The sequence below is a fragment of the Hemicordylus capensis genome, chromosome 2 (genome assembly GCF_027244095.1).
Source record: "Hemicordylus capensis ecotype Gifberg chromosome 2, rHemCap1.1.pri, whole genome shotgun sequence".
NCBI classification, from domain to species: Eukaryota; Metazoa; Chordata; class Lepidosauria; order Squamata; family Cordylidae; genus Hemicordylus; species Hemicordylus capensis.
Window position 1 is genome coordinate 405,920,123 of NC_069658.1, and position 20,995 is coordinate 405,941,117.

Here is a 20,995-nt window from a genome sequence, read left to right on the forward strand (position 1 = left end):
GGTATCTTCACCAATCTTATTTGCTATCTTCACCTTCCCCGATAAATAGCATATTTAAATTAGCATATTTAAACCAATAAATAGCATATTTATTCACCAATAAAAGGCATATTCAGGGATTGGGAAACGGAGTGGGGTGGTAGACTGCAGTTGGTGAGGAATCCATAGCAGCACTACATACAGCTAATCAGACAAGGTTAAAAAGTGGCATATTAGAAAGTGCTGGGATATAAAGTCTGGGTGTTTAATGCTCAGGTAAATGGTCAGGCAAAGAGATCCTCCCCAACTATTGCTGGTAGATATCCAGGGCAAACACAGATCAACTGGAGAGCATATCCGTTAATCTGCATGCAAATTAGGATGCAAATTATTTGCAAGCTAATCTGCACAACATGCAAATTAGGGTGCCAAGATTTGGAGAGCTTGAATATGGAAACCCTAAGTCTTGTTAGCCTACTTTCCAGTAGGCTTATGAGATCACCCGGCATTCCATCCATGCGTCCGTCCATATATCCATCCCCCCCCCCCGTCAACTTTGGATAGGAACTTCCTGGTTAGGAACCAAATATGAACCAAATTAGGTACAGTTATAGGGATTCATAGGGACACCTCAATAGCGTAGTTTGTGATGATGGCATCCAACCCGATTCGAGATGGCAGACATATGAATGTTTGAGGTGTAAGTGGGAACCGATTTGGACCAAATTTGCTACAGTTGTAGGGACACATAGGGATCCCTCAAACACATAGTTTGTGATGATGTAATCCACCCCAATTCAAGATAGTGGGCTCATGAACATTTGAGACACAAGTGGGTTAAAATGTGAATTGCCTAACCAATTTGGACCAAATTTAGTTCAGTTATAGGGATAGTGAAAGGAAAGTAGGCAGATTAGTTCTTACTAGAACAACTTGTTTTCAAATCAGATTAAAGTTCTGTCCTTTCTGGCCACATCCATTGAAATTTAAGAATGAGGTTTAGTCCAAAATTCTGACACTAAATTTAAATTTAAAGATTGATAAGATAATCACAACCAAATGAATTTTTTGACATTCATGTCACTGAACCATAATATATAAATAAGCGAGAGCAAAAAACTCAAACCCTGTCTCCAGGGCCAAATAGTGCCCTGGATTCCTCAGGATTTTAGATCATTCTCAAAGTATAACCATATTTGGTTGGCATATAATGAGGGTTATATGCATCTGCTATTTAAAATCCACTTAAATCATGCAGAAAACAAACCTCAGGTTGTGATACTGAGCATATTTACTTGGAAGTAAGTCCCACTGAAGACACTGGAAAACAAGAAAGTTTAGATGGGATTATGCTGCCAGTTCTATTTGCAAATCAGATGTCTCTGCTGCCAGCTAGACTCACAGACAATTTATACCTGTGGCAACACCACAGCAGGGATGATAAATCAGACTTTTGTCTCAAGTATGTAATCCTCTACTTACTTTATTTGTACTATTCATGTCCATCCCCATAACATCTTGCTGCAAACATCCAAGCTCCCCACAAGTCTTGACCGTGAACCGATTGCTTTCACACACAAAATTCTATTCCAAAAGAGAAGAGAAGAACCAAGGCTCTTTTTCTCTTTGTATGTGGAAAGAGTGAAAGTGAGCATATCTGCTGTGTCTCTGACCTATTTCAGTGGGGACCCCCCCCCCCATCCCATGACCAAGCACTGAAGAATGTCAGAATTTTGAAAGTCAAAATGAAAGGCTGGCCAAAACAAGGAAGCACCATTAACCAGGGGAGGGTGGGTAGGCCAGGGCAGTCATGGTGAGGCCAGTCCAAAACACTTTTCATATTCCGAGGCAGAATAGGGATGTGCATGAACTGGTCAGGCAGTCTTTTTACAGATTGCTGAACCAGTTTGGACGAAGCAACATTTGGCCGGTTCAGCGGCAGGGTTACCTTTAAGGAGAGGGGAGGATGCTCGTTCTTCCTGCCACATTTCGCCCACCAGCACTGTCATGAAAACCACTGGTGCAGGGTGGCAACATACCTCTTTGCTGTCCTGGCCAGCATCGTACCAGTGGTGGCCAGTGCACGTGTGTGTGTGACGTGTGCATGCACACCAGCCACTTCCGGTCTGATGCTGGCCAGGGCGGCAAGGAGGTATACTGCCCACCTGTGTCAGCGATTTTCACAACAGTGCTGGCAGGGGAAATGCGATAGGGATGTGCGAACCAGTTTGGGGGTTCGGTTCGGGGGTTTGACAGTTTGGGGTCTAACTGAACCCCACCACCCAAAGATCGGGGGGTTGCAATCTTTAAGTTCCTGGAGATGGCGCCCCGTCCACGGAGGTTCCCCCTCCCCCACAGCCTTCTAAATCACCCCCTCACCCAGTTCAGGCGCTCTTCGGCCAGTTTTTGGCCTTCACCCAGTGGCCCAGTGGCCATGTTGGGGGCTGGGCACCTGCCTGGGCCATGAAGACGTCATGTGCGCAGGTGTCCAGCCCCCAACATGGCCACCGGGCCACCAGGTGAAGGCCAAAAATTGGCCGAAGGGTGCCCGATACAGGCAAGGGGGTGATTTAGAAAGCCGGCAAGGGGAGGGGGAACCTCCGCAGACCCCCCCTGCTGCCTCCAGGAACTCCCCCAAGGGAAGTAAAAGGTAAATAATAAATAAATTAATTAATATTTTTTAAACAGAATTTTAAGATCATGAACCCCCCGAACTGAACCAAACCGGGAGGGTTCAAGGGGGTGCCAGACCAAACTGGCCCAGCTGGGTTCGAAGCCAATCTGGCCTCAAACCAAACTTGGCTAGCCTGTTCCATGCACATCCCTAAAATTCAGGGAGGGGGATAAGTACCCTACCTGCACCTGAAAGGTAACCCCCACCAGCACCCCCGCCGAACCTACCCGGATCTGGTCTGTGCACATCCCTATTGCTAACAGAGCAAAGAGGCACTTTTAAAAAGTGGTAATTCTCTGTTCAATAAATAAAAAAGTGGTAATTCTCTTTATTTTGCAGGGGGAGAGTAACTGGCCCTATCCACCCCCAGCACAGCATCCCTCCAGTGGCTGTTGCTGGTGTTCATCTTATGTTTTGGGGTTTTTAAAAAAGATTTTTAGCCCTTTAGGGATGGGGAGCCATTTTATTTTATTTATATTTATGTAAACCGCTTTGGGAACTATTGTTGAAAAGCATATATATATATATATATATATATATATATAAATATAAATATATATATATATATAAATAAAATCTATATCTTTGTCATCGTCGTAATATCAGAATGGCATGCACACTCCACACTACTGCAGCAAAACAATATAATTAGGTAACTGACCCTTTGTTGCCCTTTAATGAGCTCTAAAATCTCGTGCTAAGGTAGTCACTGTCACTTGTAGGCCCAACTGGCAAAGTAGACTGTTCTGTTGGGGCATGAGCTTCCCCCATCTACAGTACTATAGTGCTTTGAGGGATATATCTGGCAAGTTCAAGTATACAGGCATGTTCTGTGTATAGGCACTTACAAAGGCATTGGCTGACCTCTTGGCTAAGGAAGCAGCAGCACTTACAGTAAAGTACTGATACTGTGTGGGTGCTGCTGCTGAATTCTGGCTGATGCAGGTCATGTGCCCTGCAGTGTGGGGCAATTTTTGCTGATCTCCTGTAGGCTCCTGAGAATTGCACAGCCCTCAAGTACCTACTTCAGGGTCTCAGGGAACATTCCTGGGGGCAAGGCAGATCAGCATAAATAACCCCTCCCTACCCCCCACACATGAACGAACAGCAGAGCTGCATTCGTCTGCAGCACAGCAACACCAGTGCTTTGTGAGAAGGACACTGGTGCTTCCTTGGTCAGGAGGTCAGCCACCTTCCTTAAGTGACCTGGGGTTGCAACCAGGCTGTGATTGCATGACAGAAAACAAAACCTGGCTAGACCAGTGTTCCTTCAAGAAGTTGAAAGAAAAGGCAGTACAATTCCTATAGCTACCAGAGATGATAGTAAAGCTCTGTTTCTGGCATTTGTTCTGTGGTGATCTTTTGCACCTGCAAGACATTGTTCAATGTTGCAGCCATCAAGTGAGGAATATATATATGTGAACTCACCTCCTACACTGATCCTGATAAAAAGACAAGGAGTGATAGGAATGGCATCATGGTTCTTTCCAACCTGCCACCAGATGAAGATTTGGTCATGCTAGAGAAGGGTTGGAACCCATGTAGGGTGGACCACACTCACTCCTTTGACAGATACTGGAGATCTACTCTCATAAACCCAATTCAGGCATTATGTTATATGTGTGTACAGGTATCTGTACACATGCACATGTTTTTCTGTGAATGATTGTATATGTGTTTATTTTAATGGTGAACCTGCTTACAAGCCCACTCAATACAGATAGGAAATGTACTACTGTATGAGCACTGAACATGTGTTAATGACTAACCATGCCTATAGGTCTGTACATGTGTACACTGTACACAGATTGTACATGCATTGAACAGAACATGTGGATAATGCCAGCATTTTTGATATGTGCCCTACCAACAAAAGATCTCTCACAGAGAAAACCATTACAGAGGAGGCCTGCAAAGGAAGGGAGAAGGGAAAAATATGTTATCTCTGTAAAATTATATTGGTGGGGAGGGGTTTCATTGCACCTAGACACTTCTCTTTCCCCATCAGCTTACTGTCTGAATTGATTCAAGTGACAAAGATTTCTGGTCCTTGTTTTGAAAATCTTATTACATTAGCATGTCCCCAAACAATGCAACAGTTACTCAGTTACCACTTGCCCCCTACCCACCTACCCACACATACACATATAGCCATCTGGCCATTTGAATTTCTGTCTTAATATAAAATATATGAATTCAATGTTTTACCTATTCACAAACACATAAAGCTAAACTTTCAAAGCACCCACAGTTGGGAAGGGGGAAGGGGTTCCAATGATCCCACGCTTCTGTTTTCCTAGCTTGATAGAAATGTTTCAGAATGTTAACTGCCTACCCACTCAACACTTCCAAAAAATCTGGCTCTTATTAGTGTTCAAGTGTCAGCCAAGTTTTTTTAAAAAAATAATTTAACTCAAATATTGGAAATTGAACATTTGAAATTCTAGACCCTTTGCACAGTGGAAAATCTGGCCTGTGAAGAGTTCTTTTCTTTTTCTCTCATTAACTGAAATGGTTTTGCTACAGGGATTCTCCCAATGCACAACCACACCATGTATTCAAACATGCATGTATAAGTGTGTGTGTGTGTGTGTGTGTTTGTGTGTATGCATGCACACATGAATGCACACACACATCTGTATCTGTTTCTAATCTATTACCCCCATAATGAACTTGTCCTTTTGATTTATATCTTCAAAATCAGCCTGCCTTTGGCTGAGAAGCAAGTCTGTTCCCCAAACCAATCTATCTTTCATGTACAGTATTTACCATTCCTTTAAGAGAAGAGTCAAGGGCTCATGGCCTGACTTCCTGTGAGCTGCTACCTTCTACGAAGAAGCCGGAATGAGATGAGTGGACAACTGTAGCAGTCTTTCAGATGCTTGTCTGAAGGTCTCCATTGAGTAATGTCCTCTGGGTTTCTGTAGCCTCATTTAGCCTGGATTTATCCTGCTTGCTGTCACTCCTGTCCGTTTCATCCATGCCGCTGACTTTCATCAGGCAGAGAACATTCTGGAAGCTCTTCTTGAAGTTGTCAGACAAGAAGGCATAGAGGATAGGATTGGCACAACTATTAGCATAGGTAAGGACCACTACAAAATCAAACATGCCCTTGAGGGCAGGCGTCGGCGTAATAAAGACAGAGACTGAAGAGACATTAAAGATGTAGAAGGGCAGCCAGCAGAAGATGAAAACAGCAACCACAATGGAGACCATCCTGGTGACCTTCTTCTCTGACTTTTTCCTTTTGGAGGACCCCACCCTGATTCCAGAGGACTTGACCTTAATGATGATGAACAGGTAACAAAGGCAGATGATGGTGAGGGGCACCAAGAAGCCCAGAATGAAGGCATAGATGATGAAACCAGCAGCATACCAAGCATCAGATTTCTCTGGCCAGATCATGGTACAGCTACTGCTCCCATGGTTGTAGGTCACTCCAGCATATATCATGATGGGCAAGATGACCAGAAGGGAGATGCCCCATACAGCTACATTGACCATCTTTGCTGTTCTTGGCCGCCTCCACTTAGCAGATTTTATGGGGTGTACTACGGCAAGGTACCTGTCAATACTCATTACTGTGAGGCAGAAGATGCTGGTGAATTGATTGATCCCATCCACTGTCATGACGACCCGGCAGATGTCCTTCCCAAAAGGCCAGTGAACTAGAGCCACCTGCATTGCCAAGAAAGGCAAGCCCAGCATGAACAGTTCATCAGCTATTGCCAAGTTGAGTATGTAGATGTTGGTGATGGTCTTCATCTTGGCATAGCGGAGAATGACATAGATGACTAGGGTGTTACCACACAGGCCCACAATGCACACCACAAAGTAGATGAAGGTCAGGACAGCATTACTAGTCAGGTCATAGTGGTGGCCTGTGCCATTGCTGGAAGCATTGTTGGCAATAATTGCTGGGGAGAAACTCTCAAAGGGCGAGGGTGAGGGGAACCAAAAGGCTGTGGTGTTGGGCAACTCATTCTCTAGGTCCATGGTGCAAGTACCCTCAGCGTTTGCCAGGCAAACGCCAACTCTTCAGGCAAAGAAAACTGGCATGTTGATTGAAGCAGGGTAGTCCAAGGAGGAAGAGGAGGATCTGCAATCCAAACACAGAATAAAGGGGTGGGGAATGTTGTTATATCATCTGCACATATTTCACCATTTTAGCCTACTTTTCTATAATCAAGAGCAAATGTAAATTGAAAGGAGTCACTACCTCCTCCACCGGAAGATTTGGCTTTGGTTTTTCCTTTAAACAGAACCACAAATATGAATGGAAATGGTAACAGCCCATCCCTCCCAGGATACTGAATCTGGAGACCAAGTGCTTCAGGAGGGCAGGCCAATTCATAGACTGATCCCTTTACATTTACATCTTTACATCCCTTTACATACATCTTTACATTTGCTAATCCAGAGAGTCATGGCTTAATCCTGTGACTGCTCACACAGTCTGACAAAAAGGTTCTAGTATAGGGGAATAATTTGGCCTATCATTCTGGTCCCAAGAATTGATCTTGGGGTAGAACATGTCACCATCTGCTATGTCAGTCCTCCTCAGCCTTTACAAAAACACTAGCAGCTCTTAGCATTTACTGTATATAGTGCTTTTTGCATGTTTAAAGTGCTTCCAGGGGCGTATTTAGGGTGGGGCAGGCAGGGCATGTGCCCTGGGTGCCACTTGAAGGGGGGGCGCCATTTTGTAGAATTAAATTTTTTTTAAAGGCTGCCAAAAACAAAATGGCCACTGTGCATGCTCAGATGGCCTCTGTGAGGCCCTAGGCCATGCCAGGCCTTGCAGAGGTCATTTGAGCATGCATGGTGGCCATTTTGTTTTCAGCGGCCATTTTTTAAAAAAAGATTATTTTAAAAAATGGCTACTGCACATGCTCAATTGGTCCCTGCGAGGTCCTAGAGGCCAGCGGGGGGAGGGCAGACCCCCCACGGCCTTTAGGAAGCCGCCTGAAGGGGCTACAGGTTAAAAATTTTTTTAAAAATAATATAATATAAGACACTGTACACATATTCAGATTGGCACTATGTACAGAGAATCAGGGCATGTGAATAATGAGCTGAAGTTTATGAGCTAGGATTGTATTCATTTGCTGTTACTTTGCTTCTTGTGATAAGTGAGTTAAATGTGATGTCTTAATAATATGGTTATTAATGGTGAATTTGTCTCTGAATCAGTGTGAAATCCGTAGTATTAAGGCCCACTGGGAGTTTCTTGCTCTCTTTCTCTCATTTTAACTGTCTTTCTGAAATACTAGAATATATTCCAAGCAGTGACACAGTTTACTCTGCATATCCTTTAATTATTTTCAGAGTATCTGGAAAAAGTCAAATTCTCCATTGATTTTTAAAACCTATGTAATGGTGATGCTACAATATATAGTAGAGAATTATACAGGCACTTCTGTTTAGTTTTCCAAGTACACCTCCACATAGTATTTGGGTATTTCATGAGCCCCAGAATACTGAAATTTGTAGTTTTCCAGCATTTTTTGGTCTGGCTACATCCACTGCTAAATAGTTTTTGAAATATTAAAAGATTAACGAGCTTGACTTATTTTTGAGCTGATATTATGCTGAAGTTATCTGAAAGATGGGTGTCAGATGTTTGGACAGGGGGCACAATTTCAGTGCTTGCCCTAGGCGCTATTTTCCCTAGATACGCCTCTGCCTATCAGGGTTGTCATTGGGTATGAAAAATGGAAATTGCTTTGTGTCAGCCATACACACACAGCTCCTTTAAGGAAGAGCAAGATATACTTGTGATTAATCATATAATGCTAATCCGCCTTATGGGGTTGTTGCAAGGATTTCTGGGAAAACATATGTGAAGCACTCAGAGGCGTATCTAGGAAAAATAGCACCTAGGGCAAGCACTGAAATTGTGCCCCCTGGCCAAACATCTGACACCCATCTTTCAGATAACTTCACCATAATATCACCTGAAAAATACAAGTCAAGCTCGTTAATCTTTTAATATTTCAAAAACTATTTAGCAGTGGATGTAGCCAGACCAAAAAATGCTGGAAAACGACAAATTTCAGCATGCTGGGGCTCATGAAATACCCAAATACTATGTGGAGGTGTACTTGGAAAACTAAACAGAAGTGCCTGTATAATTCTCTACTATGCATTGTAGCATCACCATTACATAAGTTTTAAAAATCAATGGAGAATTTGACTTTTCCCAGATACTCTGAAAATAATTAAAGGATATGCAGAGTAAACTGTGTCACTGCTTAGAATATATTCTAGTATTTCAGAAAGACAGTTAAAATGAGAGAAAGAGAGCAAGAAACTCCCACTGGGCCTTAATACTACGGATTTCACACTGATTCAGAGACAAACTCACCATTAATAGCCATATTATTAAGACATCACATTTAACTCACTTATCACAAGAAACAAAGTAAGAGCAAATGAATACAATCCTAACTCATAAGCTTCAGCTCAGTATTCACAAGCCCTGATTCTCTGTACAAAGTGCCAAACTAAATATGTGTACAGTGACATATTATATTATATTAAATTTATTTATTTATTTATTTATTTATACCTGTAGCCCCTTCGAAGGGCTCCTAAAGGCTATGGGGGGTGTCTTCAAAGGTTACCCCTCCCCCCGCTGGTCTCTAGGGCCTTGGAGGGACCATTTGAGCATGTGGGGTGGCCTTTAAAAAAAAATAATTTTAATGGCTGCTGGGAGGGGGGGAAAGGCCACCGTGCATGCTCAAATGGCTTCTGGAAGGCCTGGCATGGACTAGGACCTCACAGAGGCCCTTTGAGCATGCACAGTGGCCATTTTGTTTTCGGTGGCCATTTTTTTAAGTTTAAAAAATTGCGCCCCCTTCAAGTGTTGCCCAGGGCACGTGCCCTGCCCCACCCTAGATATGCACTTGGGTGGACAGGTCTATCAATGGCTACTGGTCTGGTGGCTGTGGGCCATCTCCAGCCTCAGAGGCATGATGCCTCTCAATACCAGTCGCAGGAGAGCAACAGCAGGAAAGAGGGCATGCTTCTCAGAGGCATCTGGTGGGTCACTGTGGGAAACAGGGTGCTAGACTAGATAGGCCTTGGGCCTGATCCAGCAGGGCTGTTCTTATGGTCTTATCATATAGACTTGGCTCAGAAATAAGGTGACGGCTGATGCAAAAAAACAAAAACAAAAACTGCACTAGCCACAACTGAACGTAAGGGAGGGAGGAATTTCCTGAGAAAATCATGATTCAGTTACACCAACACAAGTTACAACTTTTAATCCTGCAACTTAAACCTATCCATTGGATTTCAGTGTCAGTTAATAACATTTCTTCTACTATTCCTTTTTATTTCCACTGGCTGACATACACAGCAAGGACGCATTGGTGCAGCAAGCCCAACAGAACCTCCCAACAAACTGCACCAGTGCAATGGGAAAGCAGCAATTTTTGACATGCCCCCCCTTCCCCAGGAAGCTCTCTGTGCCATCCAAAAATAAGTCTCTAAGGGCTACACAACCGTTAGGTGACACAGATGGCTTCCTGGGGAAGGAGAGAGTGTAAAAAATTAGTACCCTCACCTTACGGGAGTAAAGCTGGTCCTGTGGTAGCAAGCATGAATTGTCCCCTTTTCTAAGCAGAGTCCACCCTGGTTTGCACTTGAATGGGAGATTACATCTGAGCACTGTAAGATATTCCCCGCAAGGGATTGGGCCACTCTGGGAAGAGCACCTGCCTGCTTACATGCAGAAGGTTCCAAGTTCTCTCCCTGGCATTTCCAAGACAGGGCTGAGAGAGACTCCTGCCTGCAACCTTGGAGAAGCCACTGCCAGTCTGAGTAGTAGACAATAGTGAGCTAAATGGACCAATGGTCTGACTTGGTATAAGGCAGCTTCCTATGTTCCTTCCCCAGGAAACTGCCTTTGTTACCTGAAAGTATGTCCCAAAAGGTTGTGCAGTCCTTAGGAACATATTTGCAGAACTGATGCAGTTAGTTGGGAAGTCTTTTAAGCTGCTCAGTTACTGCACTGGTTACTTGCACTGTATGTCAGCCATTATCTTTTATCAGGTCTTTTTAAAAAGCCGAGACATGCAAATCAGAACACATGTTTTTCTCTCTGTATTTTCCTAACCATGCATTATTTTATGTGTAGCAAAATTCACTTACACTGTATATGCGTGCAATACACAATTTCATGGAGGAGGCAATAAACAGTATTAGGTGGCATTGACTAAAGCTAGTTTGTTACTACCTACAATTACACTGGATAACATTCATTCAAATTGCAGTGTTCTATATTTGAGGTGTAGACTCTCTTCCTATCATACACACTCTTTAACCAATTCTTTATACTAAGCAGATGAGCCCTAATCCTTTTAGTGCCTTTCACAGGGAAGGTATTACAGATTGCTGAGTTTTAACCTCTCTATGTACCCTTTTTAAATGTGTTTTTGAGATGAAATGAGAAGAGCTACACATAGCATTAACCATACGGTCACATCACTAACCATACACAATCTGTGATATTTTCTGTATTCATTTCCCAATAATCCCATATACTCAGCTTGTCTTTTTGATGACAGCATATATCTAGCAGTGTAAGTAATGTTTTTCAGGAACTTGTTTACATTTTCCCCTAGACCTCTTTCCCCCCTTAGACCTCTGAAGTCTGAAATACTTCATAATACAACTGGATGCAATGAAGTGGTTTTCTCCTTTTATTTTCTTTGTCCCATCACCTTGCTCTCATTAAAGAATGTCCCATCCTCTTTGAGACACAAGGGTCATAACCCTTACATTAATTGAAATCAATGAGCTAAAGTGTATTTAACCCTGTGTTGGGCTATAGGTTTTAGGCCCCAGCCATCACAGGTGGCAGCAGTCAATTACAGTACTGTCATCTCTGAATTTTTCCACATATCCAGATCATGGTTTGCCACAGACTGCATGAAATTATGTTTAAGAAACTGCATTCTGAATCTCGCCATATACAGTAGTAGTAGGCGGGTCAGTGCCTCAAGAGGAAAAGAATTGTATTACATTTTAAAAAATAAATGAATACTTTTGCCAAGAAAACCCTCCCCCACCCCCACCCCCACTTCAATAGTTTCTCTGAACTGCCAGGTCTCACAGCAGCCTCCCTAAAAGTGGATACACATATGATTAGTGAAGCCCTCTCTGCTAGCGTACTAGACTCTGCAGATGAACTCCTGTTGCTGGCTGGCAGACATTTGATGTTTTAATTAGAGCAGAAACTCACTGTTCTCTCTTCAGCCAAACAAGCCCTCCTGGATGTGGTCTTGCAGCCTCCAGTTTTTCTCATTGCTCTGTTGGACCATATCAAATTAAACTTGGAACATACAAGAATGGTGCGGGGAGGGAGGGAATTCAATGGCAGTGTGATCCTCTGTATCGACACCCGCCGTTTGTCTCCAGGCACATGCATGTTTCCTTCTGTTGCTGGCAGTATAGAATCAGTGAGCAGTTTTAGATGTTGGCAGAAGGGACAGGGTGGGGAGGAATGGAAATGAAATGCCTGGAGTAGTAGAAGCAAGGGGGGGGGTTCAAACTCCAGATATGACCGAGACACTCATACCCCTTTTCCTGGAGCCCCTGCGATATGCGAGGGGAGAATGATTGCAACTGGGAAGACCTTGGAGTCATGCTGTCAGTGAAATCCAGGGGAATCACTGCATGGCCCTGGGCAAATCACTTTGTCTTTCTTTCCCATTTTAAAAACAAACAAACAAACAAAAGGAAAGTCTACCTGGAGGACCTGAGGTGCATATTTACTCAAAAGCAAACCTTTTGTGGAGAGATTACTGTAAGGAGATTTGCACCCAAAAAGTATCATAGAGAAGATAATACCCACCAAGGTAGCAACTGCTGCGAACGGGAGAATATGATGTTTAGAGGAGGAAATAGAATTTATACCATGCCTGAGAATGTTCAAAGCACTTCACATACCTTATCTTAGTACAAGAAGTCTGTAAAACAGGACAATACGATCGCCTCCATATTGAAGCAAGACTGAGAGATCATAGCTTGCCTATGGACCCCTGGGTAAGTTCATAACAGAGGAGTGAGATCTGAACCGAAGGTTTCCTACCCACTACTTACACTGCACTCTCAGTTGCAGGGGGAGTTAAACTGTGGAGGTGGCGGGAGTGGAAATAGTCTGGGAAGCGAATAGGGAAGAGACAACTTTGGGTTTGAAATCCCCCCCTTTGAAAAGCCGCTTAGTTTCACGATCTATCCCTCCGATCAGATTTCAGAAATTCCTTCCATTCTTATTAGCACAGCACAGTAAATCTCCATCGACTGTAGTGCAGACATTAAGGAGACAGACACATTCGCTTCTATAGGTCTTCAAACGCAGGTGGCAGAGGCACACAGCCCAGACAAAAAGACTCTCCAACAGGGCAGAGAGCCGTGCTGCCCAATCCTGCGCGCATGTCTACTCAGCAGGCAGCGGCGCTGGTTTTTTAACGGAGAGTCGACTCCGAAGTGAGGCACGCCTAGGACCGCAGCCTTATCCCTGCTCCGTGTACTTGGAAGCAAATCCCACTGAGTCAAAGGAGCGCCGGGATTTGCTCCCAAGGAAGCGCGCTTCGGGCTGCGCGCGGGATCGTGCTTGTCAGCTCTGCAGGGTTCGAAACGCTCTCCGCGAAGAGACCCCCTCGGGATCTCTCCAAGGGGCGCCTCCTCCTCCTCCAGCTGCAGACAGAGACCGCCGGCAGAAGTTGCCGGAGAGCTCCTGTCTGTGGATCCAGCAGCAGCGGAGTCAGTCCTCGATGCTTGCCCAGAAAACCAACTTTCCTCCACCTGTAGCCGCCCCACTCCCCGCTGTCCTGGACATCCAAACCGCCCCCACTCCGCCAACAAAGCGCATACCCGACAGACGGAGAGATCTCACTTACAGTTCTTGGGGAATTGGCCCCTTTCCCTTTTTGCTGCGGTGGTGGTCGTGTGTGCGGAGATCGCCGGCCAGGAAAGCCAAACCGCCTGGCTTTCGTCCCTGGCAGACGCCGCGCCGCGGGGATCCCCCCTTGGAGAAGTGCAGAGGCAGAGCCGGGCTCGGTGCGTCTCCCTCTGCTGCTGCTGTTTCGGGACCAGCCTCTCGAGAGAGGCAAGTGGGGAGAGGACAGGAGAGCGCCGCCGGCAGCTGAGTCCAAGCTCGCCGCACGCGGATGGAGCGCTCACGGCACAGGCGCTCTGGCAAAGCGCTTCTCCGGCGGCGTATCAACCGGCAAGCAGAAGCAGCGAGGAGCTCGCCCCCTCTTCGCTCCTCCCGCCACTCCCCCCATCCGTTAATTGCCTCCGCCGCTCATCCCAGAGAGCCGTGTCACGCCAGGACTGCGATGCAATCCGACGAGAAAGCTAAAGTCCACCTTGCGTGGAAGTGGGGCTGGCAAAAGAGGAGGAGGAGGAGGAGGCAGCAGCGTGGCGTGGAAGAGATCGGCGCAGCAAAAAGCCGAGGGGGAGGCAGATCTGCTTGCCTCGAAGTGAGTGGGGTAGACTCCAGCCGGGCAGGGTTTCAGCTGCCAAGAGCTGACCCCAGTAGTAGCGGCGCCTGACACATTGCGGGCACTGATATGCAATCAGAAACAGAAGCAACTTGCTTTGCTAAGACGGTACTTGTGCCTGTCCAAGCACAAGATGTTGCGCTGCTCCAGAATGCAGCTGTCTGTCTCCTAGGGGAGAGTCGAGGGGTCTCCATCCAAATGATGGTCCCAGCCTGGGGAACATCTGGCCCCCTTGAGAGGGGTGTCACTTGTCGTCTTCCCCTTACACGCCCTCACACACATCAGAGGTGGAAGAGGGGTATGGAGTGGACAGCTGTACCAGCAATGGCGGGTTTGCCAGTGGGTCATTTGGGGTGGGGTGGGGATCATCCTACAGCCTCTTGTCATAGTAGCTGAGTCTAGAGAGTGTATTTCCACCCTATAGGAGATTGCTTGTGGATGGGGTGGGGAGAATCCCCCACTTGTTTCCTTAAAAATGTGCCCTGATCTTCCCTCATATCTCAGGAAGGTGGGAAAGACACATTGCATGGGATGCAGCTCTAACTGCAGGCCGGCTTCTTCCCAGAAAGACTCTTGGGGATGCACATTTCTTTTTTAAAAAGAAAAGGGGGGGAAAGCAGGCCCCAAACATTTGAGTAAGCAGGCTTGAAATCCTGCCCTAGAATTCACTTGTTGGTTTCTATGCCTTCCTGGAAAGTCAAACTCTGTCAGGCTCTTGCACGTGATTGCACCTCAAGCCCTATGCTGACAGCCTAGTGGATCATTCCCCAGCCCAGGGGTGTAGGCCAGTGGGCGGGAGGTGTTCACCCCTCTCCCTGATGGCCCCTCAGAGTGAGGGAGATAATGAAGGAAATAGGGAGGGGTGGAGTTTGGGGGCCATCAGGAGTTGGGGGTGGGGCCTGGGTTCTTTGAACCCATCTGCTCAATTATAGCTACTCCCCTGCCCCAGCCTCAGGTTTTTGTCTCCTTTGTTGCTTTGTCTCCATGAAAGATGCTAATCGCAAATTTATCAGCCAAAAAACGCTGGAGCAACAAGGAAGCTGTCAAGAAACAACAGAGTTGCTTCGTTGCCAACAGATGAAGACTGAGGCAAATGTTCAGTGCAGAGGCAAATGGCTGACCTAAACAAGGAGAGGATAAACCCAGCAGGCATGTCTGACCATCTTGCTTTTGGACCAGCTGAATACCTGGAAGGGGTCAGAGATATTCATGCTGTTGCTTCTCTTCCTGCAGCATTCAGAGAAGCTGCCATGCAGAGCAACTGGATTCGTGTGGTGAGTGAGGAAGTAGCAGTGAGGGGCTTGGCAACACAATCCCGTGCACGCCTACTCAGAAAGAAGCAAGCCCCATTTAATTTAATGGGACTTAATTCTAGGGAAGTGCTAATAGGATTGCAGCCTTAGTAGAGGACAGCCTTCATATGGGCCAAACGATAGGTGTGAATGAACAGTATTGTTAGGGCAAGTCACTGTGCTTTTCACAGTTGTGGACATAGGCAGAAATTAACCAGTGTCATTTCCCCCAGCAGAGAAGGGGAGACACTTAACCTCTGGATTTTTGCCCATCACACCGCTATTGAGAGCAAAGGGGTCCTGTGTCATGTAAAACATAGGCAAATATCGTGGCAGTCCTAACAACAGATCAGTAAGTCCATCTGGTCCAGTAGCTAGGGAGTATAATTGGGTGCTTCACTTGTGAATCTCAGTCTCCTCCTCCCTCCCTGTCCCCCTCTCTCTCTCTGTCTCAGAGAGAAATAGAAGAGGGGATTATTATGTGTAGGGCAATGCATTTTATTTCTTGTCAGTAGGAGCTTGCTCACCTAGAATATAGGGACAGGACCACGTTGGCAGGTGGCCCCTCTGGTGAATTTTTAATTTTTAGTGCAAACATGCCCTTGCTGTCAGTAACAAGCACCACCAGTTGAAAAAAACATTTGCACAGAGACGGAGCAGCTGAGTATTTCTTTAGCAGAGCTTCCTCAGGAGGCAAGCTACACAAAACTGCTACTGCTTGTCAGAGACTGTCCTCTACAAAGGATTCAGTTCAGTTCCGTTTTATTTTTGACTCTGACCAGCAATACAAAGTAGACAGATAAAACACTTTAAGCATTAATAACAATTCATCCTGAAGTATAAATTAAAGCATAAACTGGATTAAATATTAGAGTCTGTCTGATTCGATTATTATTATTATCTATGTTTTATATCCCACTCTTCCTCCAAGGAGCCCATACAGTATGTATGTACTACATACTTAAAGTTCAACAACCCTGTGAAGTAGGTTAGGCTGAGAGAGAAGTGACTGGCCCAGAGTCACCCAGCAAGTCTCATGGCTGAATGGGGATTTGAACTAGGGTCTCCCCGGTCTTAGTCCAGCACTCTAACCACTACACTACACTGGCTCTTAGCCACCATACTGCACAAAATTTGGCTGCATTATATGTAACATCAGATTCATGGTCAGCAAGAAGAAAGCAAACAAAAAAACCTCATCTGATCAGCCTGGAACATTTCTTAGCAAAGGAGCTATAAGAGAAGTACAAGAACCTTGATAAAAAGTACAGGATAATAAAGCATGAGCAAAAGACTCAGCTGCTTTGATTCTATATATGGGCATACCCATTCCTCGTAAGGATTCTGCTTAAACCTATCCTCCAGAACTGCTGACAGGAGAGCATTAAAATGTGCAACAAGAACTTCCTTCTATACTTAGGCACTGTTAACATGCTAAGGTACCTAGGTGGTTTGGAGTTATATATTTGAATATTTGATTGATTGATTGATTGATTGATTAAGTGCTGTCAAGTCAGAGTCGACTCTTAGCAACCACATAGATAGATTCTCTCCAGGATGATCTGCCTTCAACTTGGCCTTTAAGGTCTCTCAGTGGTGCATTCATTGCTGTCATAATTGAGTCCATCCACCTTGCTGCTGGCCGTCCTCTTCTCCTTTTGCCTTCAATGTTTCCCAGCATTATAATCTTCTCAAGGGAGCAGGGTCTTCACATAATGTGTCCAAATAACGATAGTTTGAGCCTGGTCATTTGTGCCTCAAGTGAAAATTCTGGATTGATTTGTTCTATGATCCGTTTGTTTTCCTGGCTGTCCATGGTATCCTCAAGAGTCTTCTCCAGCACCAAAGTTCAAAAGTGTCAATGCTTTTTCTAACTTGCTTCTTCAAATGGAGGAGAGGTCTATCAGTGGCTACTAGTTGGAGGGCTATAGGCCACCTCCAGCCTCAAAGGCAGGATACCTCTGAGTACCAGTTGCAGGGGAGTAACAACAGGAGAGAGGGCATGCCCTCAACTCTTGCTGTAAGCTTCCAATGGCATCTGGTGGGCCACTGTGTTAAACAGGATTGTGGACTAGATGGGCCTTGGGCCTGATCCAGCAGGTCTGTTCTTATATTCTTATGTTCTTAAAGTCCAGCTTTCGCATCCATAGAGTGTCATGGGAAAAACCATTGTCTGAACTAATCTAGTCTTTGTAGGTGTAGACATGTCACAGCATCTAAATATCCTTTCTAAGGCTTTCATTGCAACCCTACCAAGTGCTAGTCTGCGGTGTATTTCTTGACTGCTGGATCCTTTACTGTTGACAGTCGATCGTAAAAGGCAGAAGCTATCCACCACTTCAGTGTCTTTTGTCAGTTCTGAGGCTGGTTGCTGTACTGGTTGTCATTAGTTTAGTCTTCTTTACATGTAGTTGTAGTCCCATTTTTTCACTGTGCTCCTGGACTTTCATTACTAGATCTTGCAGATCATCCTCATTCTCAGCTATCAGAGTGGTGTCATCAGCGTACTGCAGGTTATTGACATTTCTTCCTCCAACTTTAAAACCATCTTCTTCCAATATAAAACCAACTTTAAAACTCATCTTCTTCCACTATAGCTTCTCTCAGTATATGTTCAGCATATAAACCGAATCAAGTAGACAGCCTTGTCTTACTCCTTTGCCGATCTGGAACCAGTTTGTTTCATCATGTTCCATCTGGACTGTGGCTTTCTGTCCTGTGTATAGGTTTCTCATGAGAACAATGAGATGTTCTGGGATGCCCATTTTCCTAAGGATATTCCACAACTTGACAGTCAATACAATTGAAGGCTTTTATGTAGTCAATAAAGCACATATTGACTTCTTTCTGGTATTCTTTGGCTTTCTCAATTATCCAGCATGCATCAGGAATGGTGTCTCTTGTTCCTCTGCCTTTTGTGAAACCAGCTTGAACATCCAGCATTTCCCTTTCCATGTAGGGCTCTAATCTACATTGGATGATCCTGAGCATTATTTTGCTTGTATGTGAAATTAAGGATATTGTGTGATGGTTTGCGCAATCTGTCAGTACAATCTTCCCGTACTAGGGGTTCTTGCAAGTAGGGAGTATCTTCTAGGTGTCACTGTTGTACAGATGTCCAGTATACTCCTTCCATCGCTGTTTGATCTTCTCTGAGTCTATTACTTTCTGTTCTTTGGTATCCCTTAACATACCAGTTTAAGGTTGGAACCTTCCTCTGAGATAGAGATCTTTTGGAAGCTTTTGTTCTTTTTCCATGTCAATTTCCATCCTCAAGATCTTTACAGATGTCATTGTAGTACTGCTCCTTATCTCTTCTAACAGCTTTCTGAAATTCCCTATTAAGTTCCTTCCTGAGGTCTTTATCTTTCTTGACTTTGGCTTCTCTCCTCTTCTGGGCAATTTTCACTGTCTGTTCTGACATCCATTTTGCTTTCTTCTGTTTCTTGGTCTTTGGCAGTCTCTTTTATTTGTTTGTTTGTTTTTATTTCATTTGTACACTGCCCCAAACTTTCGTCGCTGGGCGGTTAACAATAGTATAAAACAAGTTACAATATATACAAAATCTTAAAACAATTTAACAATTTAAAATCAACCACGAATTAAAACCTTAAAATTTTAAAGAACAGAAAAAGCTTGGGTGAAGAGGTGGGTTTTCAAATGCTTTCTAAAAATTGTCAGAGATGGGGAGGATCATATCTCAGTAGGGAGCTCATTCCACAGTCTTGGGGCAGCAACTGAGAAAGCCCGTCCCCGTGTGGCCACCAGCCAAGCTGGCGGCAACTGGAGACGGACCTCTCCAGATGACCTCAATGGGCGGTGGGGATCATAATGAAGAAGATGTTCTCATAGATACCCAGGGCCTAAGCCATTTAGGGCTTTATACGTTATGACAAGCACTTTATATTTTGCCCGGAAACCTATTGGCAGCCAGTGTAACTCTATCAACAAAGGAGTGATGTGGTCTCTCCGAGATGACCCAGAGACCAACCTGGCCGCCACGTTCTGTACCAACTGAAGCTTCCGGACTACGTACAAAGGCAGCCCCACATAGAGTGCATTGCAGAAGTCATGTCTGGAGGTTACCAACATATCTACCACTGTTTTGAGGTCATTCATCTCAAGAAACGGATGCAGCTGGTGTATCAGCTGAAGCTGATAAAAAGCACCCCTGGCCACCGCCTCAACCTGAGAAACCAGGGAGAGTTGTGGCTCCAGAAGTACTCCCAGACTTCAAACCTGTTCCTTTTGGGGAAGTGTGACCCCATCTAGAACAGGGAGATCAAAATCATCTCTAGAGTTCTGACCCCGCACAATAAGTACTTCTGTCTTATCTGGATTCAGTTTCAGTTTATTCTCCCTCATCCAGCCCATTACTGCTTCCAGGCAATCATTTAGGGAAGTTATGCCATCTCCTGAAGAAGTTGACATGGAGAAGTAGATTTGGGTGTCATCAGCATACTGATAACATCCTGCTCCGAATCCCCTGATGATCTCTCCCAGTGGTTTCAAGTAAATGTAAAAAAGCAGTGGAGAGAGTATGGAGCCTTGAGGGACACCATACTTAAGCTCAGATTTGGAAGAGCAACAGTCTCCAATCGACACCATCTGGAATCTGTCCAAGAGATAGGAAGGGAACCACTGTAAAACAGTGCCTCCCACCCCCAACACCCTCAGACATTCCAGAAGGATACTATGGTTGATAGTATCGAAAGCCACCAAGGGATCCAAAAGGACCAACAGAGTCACACTTCCTCTGTCAATTGCCAATTGGAGATAATCCATCAAGCCGACCAAGACAGTCTCCACCGCATAGCCCACCCGAAAACCAGTTTGAAATGGGTCTAGATAATCAGTTTCCCCCAAGACCACCTGGAGCTGAGAGGCCACCACCTTCTCAATGACCTTTCCCGCCATGGGAGGTTGGAAACAGGCCTATAGTTGCTCAATTCTGAGGGATCTAATGCAGGCTTCTTAAGAAGAGGTCTAATAATTGCCTCCTTAAGACAAGGAGGCATCCTGCCCTCCCTCAGAGAAGCATTTACGATTTCTACCAGGCCTTCCTCCCTGTTAGATCGAACAAGCCATGTTGGACAAGGGTCAAGAGAACAAGTGGTAGGCCTTACTGCTCCGAGCAGCTTGTCCACGTCCTCAGAAGTCACAAACTGAAAACAATCCGGTCAAACCACATAAGAGGAGTTGTCGGACACCTCCAATGCAGACATTGAATTAATTGTGGAGTCTCCGTCTAAGACTCCACAATTGATGGACTCTCCGTTTGAAGAGTCTCCACAATTGGAGTCTCCATTTTCACATTCATCCTTAACAACTTCTTTGATTTCATTCCAGAATTCCTCTGGTTCCCTATCAGTGAGGTTCAGAACTTCAAAGCAGTTCCTGATGCTCTCCTTGAAAATGGTGGGTACATTCTCAAGATCATGTCGTGGGAGCTGGATAGCTTTATTTTTCCGCTTTAGCTTGACTTGGAAATTGCACATGAGCAGTTCGTGATCTGTTCCACAATTGGCCCTTGG

General features: G+C 45.0%; 1 protein-coding gene across 2 annotated transcripts; it reads right to left on the reverse strand.

The window, feature by feature from the left end:
* Nucleotides 1-2,520: 2,520 nt before the first annotated feature.
* SSTR2 (somatostatin receptor 2) lies at nt 2,521-14,127 on the reverse strand. Of its 2 annotated transcripts, none has more exons than XM_053288856.1 (2): nt 13,564-14,127; nt 2,521-6,752 (listed from the first exon to the last, which is right to left on the reverse strand). In XM_053288856.1, exon 2 carries the CDS (start codon nt 6,647-6,649, stop codon nt 5,528-5,530), a length of 1,122 nt encoding a protein of 373 aa, XP_053144831.1. In that variant the 5' UTR covers nt 6,650-6,752; nt 13,564-14,127; the 3' UTR covers nt 2,521-5,527. The 2 variants fall into 2 exon arrangements, with proteins under 2 accessions (XP_053144831.1, XP_053144832.1); XM_053288857.1 differs by lacking the exon at nt 13,564-14,127 and adding an exon at nt 12,611-12,629.
* Between the last annotated feature and the right edge of the window lie 6,868 nt (nt 14,128-20,995).